This window comes from Grammomys surdaster, unplaced genomic scaffold (assembly GCF_004785775.1).
Source record: "Grammomys surdaster isolate TR1022 unplaced genomic scaffold, NIH_TR_1.0 140, whole genome shotgun sequence".
In the NCBI taxonomy this organism is placed as follows: Eukaryota; Metazoa; Chordata; class Mammalia; order Rodentia; family Muridae; genus Grammomys; species Grammomys surdaster.
This window is the reverse complement of record NW_021604598.1, coordinates 7552507-7571594: the sequence shown is the minus strand read 5'-3', so window position 1 is coordinate 7571594 and position 19088 is coordinate 7552507. Positions and strand designations below refer to the sequence as shown.

The following is a 19088-nucleotide window of genomic DNA, read 5'->3' as shown; positions in this document are numbered from 1 at the left end:
GTGAAATGTTTAAACTCGGTTAAACTTTTCTGAGCCCTTCTGCCAGGCCTGGACTGCAGACCACGAAGACTGCTGGCCACAAGGGGCCTATGGGAGCACATTAAAGTCACATAGGACTGGCATATCCCATTCTTTCCCTAACTACACAAAGAAGAAGCTGGTGGCCCCAGCTTTTTTGCTTCTGGCCCTAGACGGTATTAATTAGAAGGTTAATTTTCTGCTACTTTGTTATGTGAAATGTTCCTCCTTTCAAAATTACACCAAAAGAACTTAACAGAAACTCTTCTATGGAAAGTAGACTAAATTATCAGTGACCAAATTTAGAACCAGAGGTTGCTATTAGCACAAGCTATTTATAGTTAATGAACTCAGTGAAGACCTTTCGCCTGCTGTGGAGGCTTCTGTTGTAGCACTGAGCATCCTGTTTTCCAAATGAAGACTTGCTTTAAAAATTATTATTCATACAGCATAATCTGGAGTAGCAAATCCTATCAGAGCATTTCCAAACCCCTTGAAAATAAGTCTTTAAAAGGAAAAATACAAGGATAAGAATTACAAAATGGCAAAGTAATACTTTTCCCTTCCAATTCTCAAGAAACACCCCTATCCTTTGTAATGTGAGCGCTGCATTTCTCACTGTGCATCCACTCATGGTTCCTAGACTCTCTTCCTCCCTCACCATTTCTGAACTGAACAGAAAGCTGAATCACTGTGTCAAAATGAATCTTTTTTTTTTTATGATCTAGCAATCACTAGGAGAGTCACAACTTAATGTCTTTCATAGTACACAGTAGAAGTGACAAGGCACAGAGCGTTCTTTACTACTTCTTAGTGAGGGCACAGTGTAAGCCCACAGTATGGTTAATGCTGAGCTTATTTAGTTATCAGCCTGCTTGGTTTTGGTTTGTTTTGCTCCCAAAACATGCATATGTAAGATCTGTTCTAACATTTAGCATTTTAAGATTTTCTAGTAATTATTAGAAACTTACCAAATCCCAAACAACTGTAGACTACTCTGAAAGGAAAGATAGTGCATACCAGAGGCAAGATTACCTGGCAATGTCTGGCTGTGAGTCTACTAGAGTGCTGACAAACTGGAAGAACAGAGAGCCCTTCCACTTCACGTAGTCCTCCTGTACAAGGACAAAAACAGCACACTTCAGGATGGACTTCACTACGTAAACACTAGACACACCAAGTTGCACAGACATTTGTTGGCTTCCTTTTATGTAATACCCCACCTGCTGGCTACTGGTCTGTCTGGGACACAAGTTTGGTTAGATAGTATCTACTTCCTAATAGCCTTGTAAGCACACAGAGGAATATTTGGGCAAAAAGTTATCAAGTCTACATTATAAGGGGAATTACACAAAGACCATGGCTTTCATGGGCAGGTCCACTGGTGCCTTTATAAGGTATCTAATACATGATGAGATGACCTTATGAATCTGTAAAACGGATATATAAGTTAGCGAATGCCTTCTTTTTAAATAATCAAATCCTTCTTTCTTGTTACAGCCTATCTACAAGCTCTGAATGTACACAGATACCAAATGCTTTATATAGCTCTGCAGCTCAAGACATTTTACAGACTGAAAACAGCCTGAAAGCTCACTGGACTCTGACAGCAATGCTGGAAGACAGTGCATTCCAAGTATGACCAACACTTTAAAGCAGGAGCCGCTAGGACTGAAACACATGGGTGTGGTCAAAAGCAGTAGAGCCTGGACTCTAGTCACCTGTCCCCAAGCACTTCCCTCTGCAGATCTGCTGACAGAACTGTACTGCTCCACCAGACTGCTGTGCAAATATTCTCACCGGAAGTGAGAATAATCATCTTGGAATTCTCTAACAAAGCAAGCACATTTCCCATTAACTGAATAGTTCCTTAAACCAGCCATGAGAGAGCGGAAAAGGAGTCTGACTCCCACACATACCTGTAAGAGGTTAGTAAGCAAGATCAGTGTCTGCTTTCGGATAAACGGGTCTGAATCCTTAAGGCAGAGGGAAATATTGGGAATATAATTGTCCACCATGGCAGTGTACCGGATACAAAGATCACACATCACAATGATGACATTGTTGCGGACAGCCACATCCTCACACACTTCAAGTTCTCGCACAAGGGCTGGGATGCTTTTCTTTGCAAGGTCTTCATGCTGTAAGCAGAGTTTACCTATCACAAAAGAGAGGAAGATGTCTAGATTACAGCCTATGTGTTTTACATAAAGTAAAATTATGCCCTAAATCACAAACAACAAATGAAAATATTAGGAAGTTCAAAATAGCACTTAACAATAAAATCATCTTCCACTTAAAGTCACTCTTTGAATTTTATAGCTACCTACTTGCCTACAAAATGGCCAGTAAAATGTAACACATTTTTTAAAAATTTTTATTTACTTTTTATTGGATATTTATTCATTTACATTTCAGATGCTACCCCCTTTCCCCATTTCCCCTCCCTAGAAACCCCCTATCCCCCCCTCCTTTTTGCTTTTATACCATTTTAATTACATGTAAGTATTAAGGTCAATTCTAGGTTGAGGAACTAGCAATACAATAGATGCAAATAGTCAAGGAACAAGCAAGACAACAAACACAAATAGTCAAAGAACAAGCAAAAAACCTAACACATTTTGCTTTTGGTTATATACATGCTCTAAATACCCCTACTGCACTAGAAATGCAAGCTAGATAGGCAGGAATGAATGCTGTCTCATTTCTTTTATTTCTTATTCAGCTAGAAGAAGGCCAAATTATATTCACTAGTATGTTTGCTTTGTGGCTTGGGAAGGTTTCACTCTTAACTCGTAATGTTTAAGCATTTTTAAAATAATCAATGTCACAAAACCAAAACCAAACCAAACCAACAAAACAATCAAAAAACTCCCAAACGAAACCACAGCAACAACAAAGGCCACTATTCAAAACTACACTTATTAACTATCACTTTAAAGATGGAATATTCAAATTACAGCCAGAAGTCAGTGTTTTCATGATAAACTACTTGAGCTGGTGGAGAAAGGTGCTCACAGCTCATCTTTCAGTTCTGGAAAATATTAAATAAACATTCCCCTTCTATAAACTGAGCTTCAAACTTTCCATTCCTAAAACTTTGTGTACTATCTGTTTCAGTTCTTCATTTTGTGTGTGCAGACTCATGTGCACACATAAGTATCAGTGGAGGTCAGAAGACAACCTCTACTGCTCTTAAGCACTAATCATCTTCCCTTTGAGATGGGGCTTCTTACTCGCCTTGGTGAAGTTCACCAAGTAGGCTAGGCTGGTAGGCCAGTGAGCCTCAGGGATTTTGAGGATCCTACCTCAGCCTGGCTCATTTCCCAGACTACTGTGCTTTCGCTCTGTCAGTCTCTGAATCTTTAGCACTGGGACTGTAGGCATGTAGCAGTGCACTTGGCATTCTTAATTGTATTTTATTGTATGCGCATGGGCATTTTGTCTGCATATGTCACTTGTGTGGCTGGTGCCTGAAGAGATCAGAAAAGGCCATCAGATCTCCTAGAACTGGAGTTACTAGCAGTTGGGAGATGCCATGTGGGTGCTGGGAATTGAACCTGGGTCCTCTGAAAAAGTAGCTAGTGCTCTTAACTACTGAGCCATCTCTCCAACCTCTCAAATACACTTCTTGATAGATATACTGAGCTATGCCGTCAATTTCAAAAAATACGGAAACAATGCTACAAAAAACCCTCCCAGGATATTATAACGGTTTATATATGAAATGTCCCACTTAGGCTCATTCAATTGAATATTTGGTTTGTCATCCTAGCTGATGAGAGTTTTGTGAGGTCAGGGTAGAGGCAGGTCAGTGGTGGACGGATTTTGAGATCCTATCTCAGTCTGACTCATTTTCCGTCTACTGCTACCATGCTTCTGCTCTGTAAACTGGACTAGAGCACCCTTTGAAATGTGCACTGAAATGGGCTCCTCTTCCTTAAAGCTGCCTCTAAGGTATTTCATCACAGCAATAAGAGAAGTAATTACCACACGAGTGACAGTCTCAAGGGCTCTCACTGTGAGCAGGCAGTTAGATCAGCAGAGGTGGGCCCGCACACCAGAGTTAGTTTTTAAAGTCCTAAAAGCTAGAGCAGGCTTAGCCACAGCAGCACATAGCACAGTACTCAGAACACACATAAGCTACACAGACTACCGCCACATTTCCCTACATGGTACCCTTACCTAAAGTGATGATGGCATGTGCTCTAATCACAGAAGGCATGGCAGCAGAGCTTCTGGCCTGGGAAGGAGGTTGACTGGCAAGGATGTCTGTGGTCCCTTGAGAGGATGGTACTGCAGGGGAGGAAGAGGAAAGGACTTATTATTGAGACAGTTAACTGAGCCTCAGAACAGAATGGTGCAGAGTATGACTTCAAGGGTCTTACAGTGATCCGCATGAGCAGAGGAAGCCAGAATAGACTGGATTAGAAGGAAGACTCGCTTCTCTACTATGGCTGGACATAACTGGGCTATATCTCCTAGGGTAAAAATACATTTCACCTGCAAAGAGAATGGATTTTGCAATAAAAACAAGGCAAAAAGAAAATAAACATTAGCTAGAGTAACATGTCAAAAGAACATTTTGTTTCACAAACTACAAAAAGAATACAACTTTTGCTAGTAATAAAAAATTGCTGCTTAATAAACTCATTCCAAATTAGGATGACAAATATCGTTCTGTCATCTAAACCCATACATTTCTGTGAATAACCGGGGCTTCTACTGATGATCATGTTATGATGGAAGGTGTTACCCCTTTAAAGACTGGACGGGCGCCATGTGAAAGCTACGGATTTCATGCTAATTGTGCCGAGTGTTGTACCCTTAGTGAGTGTTTATTTCTAGAGTAGCCCTGAAGACTACTGCTTGATTCTCCTAGTGGTGAAATCCACACTGAGAGAGCACATTCTGGGAGTCTAGCTCATGGTAGCAATCACTGGCCTAGCCTGCCCAAGGCCCTATGTCTGATTCCTAGACTTCTAACTAAATTTGGTTTTAGAAGCATGTAAACTCAATCTACACTTGTAAAACATAACTCCCAGTTGTCCTTCACATTAGTTTACTATTTAAACTCCTACTCAGAACACATATAAATCTTCCCACACAGTCAGCTCCCACTATTTATGGTTTCTAATGACATCAGTTTATTATATAAATAACACTGTTTTTTCCTTACCCCAAAGATGGAAAAGCATTATCAAAAAGTCAGATGTCAGACAAAGGCTTATTTTAGAGTTTGGGTCAGGTGTACACGCATGCCTACAATCTTATTTACTAGGGAAGGAGTACAGGAAGAGGGTCACTCGGGCCTAGAGGTTAAAGGTTAGCTCAAGCAACACAGCAAGATCCTGACTCAAACAAAACAAAAATAACTCCTTAACCTTGCAGAAAGAGAGCCAGTAGCACACGTCTTGATCATAAAGTATGGTGTTTTTTTTAGTTGCCCTGGTTCCTTTCTGTTTTTTTGTAATACTGGTGTGGGCGGTGCCTGATACTTGAGAAGCCAAGCCCTCTGCTGTCTACTGCACAGAGTGGCCTCCCCTTACAACTCTAACCCTGGTCTACAATCACTCTCAACTACAAGAGCTGAGCTGGCAGAGCAGGAGCTGAACACAGGAGCAGCTCTACTCATTTAAATAGAAGAGAAAAGCAGCCAGGTTTAGTTAAATGGTGATTCGTGTTGAAGGGCATCAAAACCACAGCTTATTTCTTCTACTGGATAATGTCTGATGCCAGCGCCAGAATTTCTGTTGACTGACTCCTATGTTCAAAGGGGTCTCTTCCTGTATGGGTGTCCATTAAGATAACTGGCTTAGCCAAGGGCATCTGTGCCCTCACTGGTCAAATCTCCCCTTTCATTCTGCACATTACAAAATCTCAGTTCTATCCCCTAGTGTAAGACATGTCACAACTATTTTAAAAGTCAAAAGGACAAATAGGAGCTGGAGGGATGGTTCAGTGATTAAAAACACTTGCTGTTCTTGCAGGGAACTATTGCAGGATATTTGATCACACTATGAACCCCCGAGATTGTGTTGTTTACTGAAAAACATGTTTCTAGTTTTGGTGTGGCTCAGCCTTAGTACACACCCTTAATCCCTTTGGCTAGAATACAGACAGGCCCTTTGTATACATTTTTAATTCCAAACACTGAAGGAAAAGTTTAAGGGTAAAATTGTAGAAGCAAGCACCTATGTTTGAAAGTGATGTCTGAGTGGCAAAGTGTCAAATCAGAGAAAGATTTGACAGAACAGGATAGAGAGGCTACTTAAGAGAGCTCAGAGAGAAAACAGGAGAGGAGACAATTTTACTAGGACAGTTGTACAAACACAGGTTGCAGAGAAAGAACAAGCTAGACACAGGTGAATACAGAATGAGTCAGAGAATGAGAAGGAGCTAGGAGATTGGAACAGACTACTAAAGCTCGTATGAGGCCAAGCAAAGCAAAAAGTCAGAGATGAGAAAGAAGCCATACTGAATCAGTCAGCTTGGAGAAGACTTTTGAACCAGAACAGCTGGAGTTCAGAAAGAACAAGAAAGGGTTAGCTTATTCAGCAGCAAGTCTGAGAGGCTGAAAACATTTTAGGTCTACATCAGATTGTTCGGAGGCTAAAAGGTTTCAGGACTAGGCCTACATTAGCAGACCAAGGCAGTAAGCCCTGGAGATGACAATTACTCCAGGAGAATAAAAGATACTTTTACAGGGGATCAGCATCCATATCTCAATTACAAATGCCTGTGACTACAGCTCCATAGCATCTAATGACCTCTGCTGGTTTCTACAGGTATCGACATTCACACGCATGTACCCTCTGCCCCAACATAAACACCCAAACATATAATGCAAATAAAAAATAAAAATAAAAAAATCCTAAAAAGTAAGGTATAAAAGCCCCTTTCCTGTCAACAGTATCAAAAACTCACATTACATGAAAAACCCTGCTATAAAAAAGATTATGAAAAAGCAGCTGCTTACCACCAGGTCTTCATCCATGTTCCCTGTCCCATCTTCCTTTAGAAGAATGTTAGAGAGGTGTTCCTCACAGGTCAAAAGCACGTCCCCACACACCTGCTTCAGTAGTTCCTGTAATTCACAGGTCAGCTCTGAAGGGTCTCATGTCTCAGATGACTCACCTAGTCTAGTTCTTAGAACCTCCAGGCTCGTCAAAGGTATGGGAGACCCCGGCTGCCACACTGAGGGTTTCCACCTTTCCCAGCACTGTCCCATAAAACACTCATAGCAACCTGGCCAACCTGAACTAGCTAAGTCAAATGTTGAAAGAGCATTGTGCCTAATAGTTTTCCTCTTGTATTTGCTCTAGAAGAGCAAAGGCAAGTAGGAAAATCTAGTTCTCAGGTTTATAAGTGTTGTTCTTCCAACAGCAGAGGAAAAATGACAATAGTAGCATACACAGGTAGAGAATGAGCTTTATGACTAACACTTTACTTTTAAAATATACATAATAAGAACTGATGTTGGGTTAGGTATGGCAATGCCAGGACTTAGTAGGTGGAGGTGGGAAGATTCTGAGTTCTAGCTTGATTTAGGCAAATTGAGATTTTCAGGCCAGTGTGGCTGGCTACCTAGCTAGACACTCTTAGCCATACAGTCCCATGAATGCCTATTCCAAACAGGGCAGAGATAAGAGGATCATTTGAGCTTGTTGGCATTCAGTCTAGCTTAGGGTAAGCCCTAGGTTCAGGGGAGAGACCCTGCCCCAAAATGGGTATGTATGTAGGGACAGAAGAAGACACCCAACTATCCTCTTTTGACCCCTGTGCACATGCACAGATCACATAGACCAAGACAGATATAGACAGACAGACACACAAATGCACACACATAGACAATGCAGTTGCTATTCTTCTGTAATATATTAGGTACAAGTTTTCACTTTCTTAATGATTACAGAAAGTTCCAGGGGTTCCTGACACTCATAATGACACTTCTGTGCTCAAGGGCATTCTTAAAACTCAGAATTCTCATACTTCATTTTCTCTAGAAGACTATTCCAAAAATACTTAGGTAGAGCTAAGTGCCTCCCTCACAGAAAGAAACATCAGGACACATCCTTCTACTTCGGAGATAACTGTACTGCAATGTCATTATCTGTGACATGTATGTCAGGTGCTTTCAAAGACCACCTTCGGAGTCACCCAGTGCACGGGGCACTACAGCAATGTAATGTCACATCAGCACTTGCCAAACAGCAGGAAATCACCACCACAAGAAAAATAAGCTGGCTAGGCCTAGCATTTCTCAAAATTACTGTCTTTATCACTATTTTTTTTTAAAGACAGGCTTTCACTGTGCCCTGGCTGTCCTGGAACTTGCTCTGTAGCCCAGGCTGGCCTCAAACTCAGAGGTTCTGCCTGTTTCCTTAGTGCTGGGATTAAAGGTGTGCACTAGAACTGCCCTGCATGTGTTTATTATTCAAAAATAATTACAACTATGATCTTAATAACCTAACCATCACTTGTTGGCCAAAAGAGCTCCTGAAATGGACAGGCCTTAATCCTGAGAATGCTGTCAAGGCCAAACAATTCAGAGATTCTCACTACACAACAGCTCATGTCAGGCTGTGCAACAGCATCCTGTGAGCACCTCCAAAGACCAGGACAGGGACCAAGCAAGGCAGGCCCTTTTATTTTAGGCACATTTCAGTGTTGGGCATTGGTCTAGTGCTGCTACATATATTCAAATGCTAAATTCTGGCCTCCAAGCAGATCCTCTTGTACAGCAAGTGATGCTATGTAAACTGTGGTCCCCAACTTAAAACTGTTGGTTAATAGTAATAGTAATTGGCTATAGCCAGTTACTGGAAGAGTAGAAAAGGCAGAGTTTCAGCAAATGGGCTAGAGGTCTAGGGTTGCAGGTAGGGACCATGAGGAGGAAGGAGAAAGTAAAAGAAAGGAGAATGAAGGAGGATGAAGATGGAGCGAACAGGAGGTCTCCATTTGACGTGACAGACTAGACGAATGAGTGGAATGCCCCAGCCCTCAGGACAGACTGCAGGAGCAGAAGTAACCTGGGCCAGATTCAAACAGCATGTTCTTGGGTAATGCACCTGGGGAGTAGACAGTCTAGCAATTAGAAAAATAGATTTAGGGGTAATCCCCCAGTAATTGTGAAAGAGCTGATTAAATTATCTATAGGACTCTACTTTGGTTGGAGGGGGGGCTGACTTAATAACTAATAGAGTTTCTTAAACTCCATTTACATTTCAGTAAGTTTTCTCCAGTGGGCTGAAATCTGTTGTCTTCCAATATCTAAGCACTTCTATATCTGGGACATCTCTGTATACTAAATAAATTCAATTCTTTTATGCCTTCACATACATAAATTCAGACAAGCAGTCTGTCTCACATAATGTCTTCCATGCTAAACCGTCCACCAGGCAGGCCCTCAGCTATATAATTTGCTTCACAACCCCTCATCTAACTGTCTTCCACATAAAGTCCATCTGTTAACACGTTTCCAAAGAGGTAGCACAGAAAATGGCACCTTAGTTCACATAGGACAAGGAGCAGGGCCACCGTCCCTCTTAGTCTAGACACTTCCTTTCCTCATTAATATAGTCCAAGCTCTCATCAAGAGTTTAATGACAGTCACAGAAGACCAACTCTTATCCATCTTACAGATGCCCAAAATGACCAAGGCCCATACACTACTGTTCAGCAGTATATTGATTATCTACATTGAATCATTTTTTGTTCTTAATAAAATATAGAATGTTTGTTTACAAAGGAAAAAGAGAAGTGTGTTTATATGAACTCAAGTTCCCTAGGATGCCAGAAGGATCTCCAGGCCTTATTCTACTAATGCCTGACAAGAGAGGTGTTGGCAGAAATAAATAGTGGCTGGTTTCTTACTCCAATCAAGTTTTCAAAAGTTTAGGTCCTTGTTTCTAAATCTGAAGATGTTTTGGATTTCTTCCAGGCTATAATAACAACATAATCAACTGGCCTGATGACCATGGGTATTCGCAGGCAGAGCCCATGGCAGAGATGACTTTTTCTAGAGAGTGCTGGTGGTAAGCATGGCAGGAAGGGACCAGAGACCTTCCTTCTAACCCCAGCTCAGCCATCAGTAGTGTATGTGCTACTGTCCCTTGCAACTACCACCAAGCAACACAGTATCAGCTGTATTTTTCTGTATTGTACTCCAATAAATCTAATGGCCTCCATGGTCACCCCCCCCCACACACACACGACATTCACTCACAAAAACACACATACAAACAAATAAAAAGTTAAAAATAAAAGAGCATATCTCATGATAAAAGCAGAAAGCATTGATAAAATAATTGTTTAGATACAGAGAGATGGCTCAGCAGTTTGGGACACTTGGGGCACTGGCTACACTTGCAGAGGACCTGGGTTCAATTCCCAGAAACTACAGGGTGGCTTGTAACTGTCAATTGCTTCTGTCCTGGGGGATCCAACATGCCCATAAAGACATAGAGGCAAAACACCAATGCACATAAAATAAAAATAACTTAAAAAGTGATAATGGTTGTTGAGATGGCTCAAGGAATAAAGGTACCTGCTGCCTAGCCTGACAACCTAAGTTTAACCCCTGGGACTCACCTGGTGGAGGGACAGAACTGACTCTTATCAGCTGTCCTCTTACCTTCACACATGTGCTATCACAGTCACATCAAATACATAAAACTTAAAATACTGATAGGAAAAATTTCCCATAGAGGTCAAAGTAATTGTCTCACATAATGCATGTATTTAGATTTGTATGAAAATTACTAGAATTTTGCTCTTAGAATGTAAGGCTATCACTTATTAAAAGATAACCTTGCCAATTCATTACCAGAAAGACAAATACCAATCAGTAGGCACGCATTGTGCCTGGAGCTACAGTGGGGCTATCTAAGGGAGCCATGCCTGCAGCAGTCAGCTTTTAGGGATGTCAGCTGCTAGATACACAGGCGTTGACCTTTAATAAGAGCTGTGGTGCACTACACATCCTTCGACGCCCTCTATTCTTAGAGAACACTTCTTAGATGTCAAATGGAGTAGCACGTTTGAAAAGTTGGAAACACACAAAAGGTGTGTGGCCATACCTGCTCTTCCAGCAATGTCTTTGCAGATGCCCTGCAAAGTCCTTGCAACGTGTCAATAGATGAACTGATCAACTCGAGAGACCACTGAAATCTATTCAGCTTGGTCTTGATCACACCTAAGAAAAGGAAAAAAACTTAAAATGTAACTGCTTAGAAAATCATGCAGAGCTATAAAAGCCGCTGCAGTGAAGGGCAAGGCCTCTTCAAAACAGTCTGTTAACTCACCAGTTATCTTGTCCCGGGTGTCCTTGGGAAGATGCTTTGCAATATGCCCAATGACACACAGCATATAGCCTAAGGTGTTTGAGTTGGGAGAATGTTCTCTAGAGAAAAGGAAGGAGAGAATGCCAAATTAACCAGAATGCTGCCAAAACAAACAAACAAACAAATAAACAACAAACCCCCAAAACCCCAAATACAAAACTACAACAAAACTCATTTCCTCTGGACTGTTAGGATTAGAAGTCAGTAGTTAACCTGACTTAACTGTGAGGTCTGAGAACACTATGATGCTTAATGAACTTTGACAAAGGTAACCTGCTTAAATGAGATCCTGTTTTTCAAGCGTATGCTTGAGCCAGAATCTAAAGCGACAGCTATGAAGTAGGCCACAGCTTTGCTTCCAGCTAGCGGCTACTTTGTAAGCATGCAAACCTGCTAAGTCTCTCCCACGACTCCATTATTTTGGTGTAGTCCAGCTTGGGTGATGAGCAAGTGATCTTGGAGAGCAGCATCCAGGCTGGTGCAGAATGTTCTGTGTCAGTGTGGGATGTCACACTGTTTACAAAAGTGGATGAGAATTTATCTTTCTTGGACCAGATATGAAAAGCCTTATTTAAATAGCGGCTGGAAAAAGAGAAGGGAAAGGAGAATTGTAATTAGAAATATACAAAAGTGTTCCAACTAACCCTCACTGAAAGGGTATCAACTTCTGCATCTCCAGGATTTCTTTGGTATATAAAATATCCTTGCAGTGAGTCTGGCTCTTTGCATATCTGATACCAAACAAGATATTGTCTTAATTTCCCCTTCAGAATAAACTGTCTTTATTCCCCACCCCCTCACAAAATACTATTTACAACAAAGAAAAAAATGTAAAAACCACCTCTTTCAAAATTTCCACACATTTAGCTTATTATAATAGGTAGGTCCATGTTGATAAGAACAAAATAACAGAAGATAATAAACATCTCTTACTTAATGAGAGGCTGGAGAGAAGCATTTAAATATGACATAGCAAACAAGCTGAAACTTGGTATACCTTGGTAACACAAAAAAAATTGGAAATGCATCCAATATACAAGTATTCATGTTTACTGTTCCTATATGTCATGTGTGTACATGCATGTTCTTGAAGTTGATGTTGAGTGTCTTCCCAACCACTCTCCACCTTATTTCCTGAGCCAGGGTCTCTTACTGAACCTGGAAGTCATGGTTCAACTACACATAATGGGCAGCAGATCTTTGTCTCTGCAGTGCCGCCACTAGGTCATGTACCATCACAGTCATCTTTATTCAGGGGAGTAAGCCCTGGGGATCCAAATGCAGGTCTCCACGCTTGCGGGGCAAGCACACTGCCATACATACTCACTACCCAGGGCCCTTCACTGCTGTTTTAAAATCATCTCTTATTTTCTTTCCATAGCATGGAATGAGATGGTAAGACTCACGAGCTTATGCCACATCAAATGTTTGAAAGGATATAACAGCACAGCTCCTGGGGCTGGAGAGCTGGCATGTGTAAGACCCAGGTTTCGGTCTCCCAAAAAAAGGCAGGACGAAAAGGGATGGATGGAGGGAAGTCAGAAGAGAAGAAATAATAACAAAATGCAATTATATCCTCCCTTTGCGCTCTTGTAATAGGCTTCCTACCAAAACTGTTTGTTTTGTGAACTTTCCAATAGGCTAAGAGCAACCTAAATAGAGTAAGGTGTCATGTCCGACAACTTTTCAGCTTTTAGAGTGGGGTATTGAAAATGAGCACTTAAAATGTTAAGGTCTCTACTCCCCACCCTCAACACTTGTTAAGCAGCTCTGAGGCCTCCTTCCTCTGTTCTACTGCCTCCCCTTATTCTGCCCTCAATACCTGTGATTTGAATCACTTCACATAAGCCTGTGTTCTCACCCTCCAGTTTGGGGGGGCTCTTGGTCTCTAAGCACAAACCCGTTTTCTCTATTTCCTAAGATGTAAATCCCAGCCTTGCCTCCCTATTTAAGTTCATTAGCCACTTCCTCCTTGCTACTCTGCTTTTAACAGAAGCTTCTTCGAATGTTGTATTATTATGCTGCCGTTTAATCGGGTCCCAGGCTCCCTACGCTCACACCAGCCTTCGTGGCGCTGAGGTGCTATCGTAGCACATAGCATCTTATGCACCCACGACTGTCCTTTTGCTCCTTATTAGCTTTCAAGTCAGTTTGGAGAGCTGCAGAGATGTCTCAACAGTGAATAAACCACACAGCTTTTGCAAAAGATCAGAGTTTGTTTCCCAGCGCCTAGCAGGCTGACTAGCCTACAACTAACTGCTTCTTCAGGTGGAGGGGATCTGAGGTCTTCTGGCTTCAAGAGCCACCTTTACTCAAGTGCATGCACCCTCAGAAGATATGCAGATACACATACAATTAAAAAAAAAAATCTTAAATAGAAAGTCATTTTAAAGGTCAGCTATCCTTTAAAGCACTTGTTCTCTGTTGATAAACAAACTTAACATAAATCTTGTATATCACTGTTTATGGGGTTCTTTATTCCACTAACCCTATTGTTTTTAATTGTTCTACTTGGGGGTGGGTATGTATGTATGTATGTCTGGGTCAGCGTGGGTGTGTAGGCAGTGGGTGGTACAGACTTTAGTCTCACATTTTAACAAACTGAAACCTGTTTTATTTCTAACTCCTTTGCCTGTTAGAGAAGATTAATATCAGGTTAATTATCTGTTTATTGCTCATCTCCACTTTGGCTTGTGACCTGCTTCTCATGTCCCCTATTTTCTATGACGAGTGCTTCACAGAGTAAGAAGCATCCTTTATTGTGGGCTCCGGTTCTCCAGCCTGTCCTTCCTGTGGTTTTTGTGGTTCATCTTTGTTGGTCTTCTGAGTTGCTTTTACACATCTAGAAATGTGTAACTGATAAAGAACAGAATCTACTCTTCACAACCCTAAAAGCTGGGAAATCTAAGGTTAAGGTCCAGGCTTAGTGTCTGCTGAGGTCATTCTCTGCTCCAACACAGTGCCTTGCATGCTGCATCCTCAGGAGGAAGCAAGCAGGGAGCTCACGGCACAAATTCAGAGATGGAACAAGATAGCCCACTCCTGGAAGTTCTCTTTCTACAAATACTAAATAATTCAGGAGAATACAGCCCTGGCTGCCTACTACCATCTTACATCTTAGCACCTCAGGATATTCTTGTATTTGTCAGTTTATATAAAACAAGCTTTATAAGGGAAACGCGCAGCCACAGCAGCTGCTGCTGATCTGTCTACGCATATTCACCATGCCACGAGGATGCAACTGTTTAGGTTCAGTGTGGAAAAGAAGACGCAACGTTTTCCCTTAGAAGTGTGTGATGCACTGGCCTGCGCCCTCCTAAAATCCCTATGTTAAAAGACCCAACACTGTAATCTCAGAATAGAATATGACTGCATTTGGAGACGGTGCCTATAAAAGAACCAAGATAGTCAAAAGGAGGCCACTAGGGGTCACATTTAGAAAATGTGACGTGTCCTTACAAGAGGGGACTGGACTCCTACAGTTTCCAGGAACATAAAGGTACAGAGAAAAGACTCTGAGGGCATAACAAGACAGAAGGCTGTCTGCAGGCCAACAAGAGGCCTAAGAGAAAGCATAGAACCTTAACCTGGATTGCCAGCCTCCAGAACTATGAGAAGTAAATTTCGACTATTGAAGACACGCAGACTGTGATATGCTGTCATACTGAACCTAACAAACATGAGGGACTAAACTCATTACAGTTTCACATTTAACATTTCTGAAAAAAAAAAATTCTAGAGGACTGTGCCCCCTTTTATAAGAGCAGTTGTCTTACTTAGATTGTCTATTGCTGCCGTGAAGCACCGGACTAAAGTGAGTTGGGGAAGAAAGGGTTAATTTGGCTTCCACTTCCACACTGCAGTCCATCACTGCAGGAGGCCAGGACCGAAATGTAAACAGGGCAGGAATCTGGTGCAGAGGCCAAGGAGGGGTGCTGCTTACTGGCTTACTCCTTGTGGCTTGCTCCTCCTGGGTTCTTACAGAACCCAGGATCACTAGCCCAGTTATAGTACCACCAACAATGGGCTGGACCGCCCTCCAATCACTAATTAAGAAAATGCCCTACAGCTGGAACTTATGGAGGCATTCTCTCAACTGAGGTTCCCTCCTTTTGGATGTCTCTAGCTTAGTTGACAATATAGTGTTATAGTCTCTTCCTCTGTGGCAACAGACACTTTGAGAGGAGGCTGTGACACCTATTCAGTGTGTCTAGGCTGGGTGGCTGGTTAGGTAGGCTTTAGGCTGTGCCAGAGCAATAGCAGCCTCCTTTTTGGCAGTTATTTTTATTCATTTTGAAATCAGATAGCTATGTCTTTGAAAACATTAAGAAATGGGACTGAAATGAAGCTATAGATAGTCTGTAAACACAAGCATTTGTACTTGAAGAGTAGGCATTTAAAGGGTCCTCGTGTCCTATCAGGCATTAGAGAATGCATATCATAGGATACTTAGAAGGTAATGTATCATGTAGATATACATTATAGCAGGAAAACATGGAATACCAACGAGCCCAATGTTTAGGAAGTTAAAAAATATCTAAGGAAACCCTTTTGAGAGGGAGCTGATTGTTTAAAACTGGGGCAACCCTGGGGACCTAAGACTAGGTGGTAGTTACACATCAACTTGACGGAGTCTGGCATGACCTAAGAGGTAAGACTCTAGGCCTTCTCATGAGGGAGTCCCTTATGGTCAGCATCTGAGAATGCCTGTGAGAGATTATCTCACATTTAAATGCCAGACTGCATTAAATGAAATGGGAAGACAGGATCATTTCGTGGGCCGGGTCCTGGCGGCACTCATTGGAGACAAAGCTCGGCACCGGCATTTGTTGCTCTTTGCTTTCTTACTGTGGCTCCCTCACATAATACGCACAGGTAAGCCAAGATAAACCATTTCCTCCTTAAGACTCTTGTCAGGGAATTTTATTACAGCAACAGAGAAAGAAACTAAGATAATAACAAGAGTGAGAAAGTAGATTCTGCTGTGGAATAAATCCCTCCCTTAAATGAATCTCTCCTAGCAAAAATGTAGGTGGTACTGAGAAAATACTGACTAGATGAAGCCATTTTTTAGTGGTAAAGTGTTAATACCAAAGGGCTGAAAATATCAAGTAACCCATTAGCTACACAAACACATACACACACACACATACACACACACACAGGCAAAACATTCATAGACATAAAATAAAAAGCAACTCTTTAAAACACAACGAAATAGCACTTGGCCTTCTAGTAGAAATTTGAGGGATACAGTCAATGTACCTCAGATCTTGGCTTTCTCTGGTGAGGAGAGCAAGTAGGTCCCAAGCAAGCACCTGGCTTCTGTCCGCATTGTGAAATTTCCTGTGATGCTTAATATTCTGCAACAGGAGCTGGTCCAGGCACTCCAAGGCCTTCTCCTGCACTGAGCTCTCACTGTCCATAACTACTGGGATAACACCCATCAACCAGGCTTTCTGGACTGGGACACATGTAGGTTGGGCCTAAGGTTGAAGACATAGCAGAAGATCTGACATTAATACAAGTTTAGATACAAGCCACTGAAGTTTCAGTTGGAATTTGAAAAGACATGCTAAATATGATCACACCTACAGGGGGTAGGAAGCCCTTGGCATAATATTTGGCACTATACCTAAGTGTTTGCAAATAATTGCACTTAGTTGCAAATAAAACATAAAACAGAAACCAAGACAACATTCAAAGTTATCGAAAAAACAAACTGTAACCTCCAGCTTATGATCAATCAATGAATATTAAATTTATAAATTAAAACCATTATTTTATTATTAGTGACTAGTATTATTTTGGTTATTTAAAACCAGTAACAAATAATATTTACTTCAAAAAGCCAAAATATGCACTGTTAGGGCTTGAGAGATGGCTCAGTAGTTAACTGCACTTGCTGGTCGTCTAGCTGACTAAGCTGGATTCCCGGTACCCATGTCAGGCAGCTCACAACTCAGTTACCTCCAGACCCGGAAGCTCCGATGTCTCTGGCCTCCATGGGCACTGCATGAGCACACATACTTAAATAATAAAAATAAATCTTAAAGTTATGGATTCTTTAATGCCTTCTCTGATAAAAATAGTCATCCTTTAAAAAAATTTCAACAGACAATTAATTGGAAGAAATAAATTACATATAGTAATGAATAAACTCTTCTGGTACTATTTGCAAATCTTAAGTGACAAAAATTAATCTAGGCCTTTTTAAATCAAGTTGACCTTATAATTTGTTTTGGGGGCTCAAGAGATGCTGTGATGTTTAAAATGAGCAATGTCCCTTAGGCCCAGGCATTTGAAGACTCTGTCCCCAGTTGTTGGCACTGTATGGAAAGGTTACAGTGGGAAGGGTACAGCCTTGCTGAAGCCTAGTCCCATTCCAGTCTGTTCTCTGCTGGGTTAAGATGTGAGCTCTCAGCTTCCAGATCATCACAACACCTGCTGACTGATGCCACGGCTCCCTGTCACAGTGGACTCTCACTCTCTGCAACTATGAACAAAAATAAACCCTTTCTTCAAGTTGCTTTTGGTTTTGGTGTTTTGCCACAGCAACAGAAGGTAACTAACAGAGACAGCTCAGTGGTTAGAGCTCATGCTGCCCTTCTAGAGTAGTCAGTTCCCAGTACTCGTATTAGCTGGTTCACAATCAACTGCAGGATATGATGTCTCTGACCCCTGTGGGCACCTGCACAGGCATTTACATACTCACAGACACAGACATGCACACATATACATAAATAAAAATTAAAATCAAGTCAAACTTTATTATTTTCTTCTTCTAGCTGGGATTTAAGATAAAAATCAAGAAGCGGCATAGCATTGTTTACCATTAGTTCCTAGTTCAATTTAAAAAGGCAGTCATCTGCCATATCTCTTTTTATTCCCCTGTTGATGGTGTTTAGTCCTATAGCAGGCTCCAGTGAATTTCTAAATGGTTTATTTAACATTTAGTGACAGGTAATTCTTGTGTACAGTTACTCCTGACCCATTTTGGTGTTGGAGACTAAACTCAAGCACTTTGTGCATACAAAGTGTATGCTCTAGCCTAAAGCCTACAAGTCTCGAACTTTTTTTTTTTTGAGATGGGGTATACCGTAGACTGGAATGGTCTCAACTTCACAGTAATCCTCCTGCCTCAGCCTTATGAATGTTATAAGTGTGAACCATTAAAACCAACTCAGAACTGCTTTTGATGTAAAGCTCCAAGCATTCTATACACAGTGTGACACTCCTCACCATAACAAGTTCTGTAAGAGACTGTAGGGCTTGCTTCCGCACAGATATGGCAGGGTCTCGACAATGGTCCTGCAGGATCAACAGGTCCTCCTCCATGCCCAAGACGTCACAGTGTTTCAAAATACTCATTAACACCTGAAAGGTACAAAATGGAATAGCATGCATAGGGCATAAGCAGAAAGAGTAAACAAAGACAAAGAAACACTTCAGTTTGCGTTGTCAACATTTTGGAGATAGGGACCAACCCTACTTCCCTATAATATCCATCTTCTGAATGGACTCTCTAGGGAAAACTGAACATTACAACCAACTTCACGAACCTACTGAAAAATTGTTTTTTATACGGTTCCCCTGGGTGAGTTAGAACTCATTATGTGGATCAGGCTGGCCCCAAACTCAAACTTGCTTCAATTCGGATGTCTGCTTCTGCCTCCTGAGGGCTAGGATTATGGGCATGTACCATTACACCCCACAAACATTGTG

General features: G+C 41.5%; 1 protein-coding gene across 1 annotated transcript in view; it reads right to left on the bottom strand.

The window, feature by feature from the left end:
- Positions 1-19088, bottom strand: part of Ncapd3 (non-SMC condensin II complex subunit D3) — a 67801-nt gene that overhangs the window by 21936 nt on the left and 26777 nt on the right. Inside the window, exons 15-24 of the mRNA XM_028763931.1 lie at positions 18606-18740; positions 16629-16849; positions 11754-11945; positions 11325-11422; positions 11100-11215; positions 6998-7105; positions 4407-4521; positions 4204-4314; positions 1938-2176; positions 1054-1133 (exon numbers count right to left, since the gene is read on the bottom strand). Coding sequence (XP_028619764.1) covers positions 1054-1133; positions 1938-2176; positions 4204-4314; positions 4407-4521; positions 6998-7105; positions 11100-11215; positions 11325-11422; positions 11754-11945; positions 16629-16849; positions 18606-18740 — 1415 coding nt within the window. The remainder of the gene's footprint in view (positions 1-1053; positions 1134-1937; positions 2177-4203; positions 4315-4406; positions 4522-6997; positions 7106-11099; positions 11216-11324; positions 11423-11753; positions 11946-16628; positions 16850-18605; positions 18741-19088) is intronic.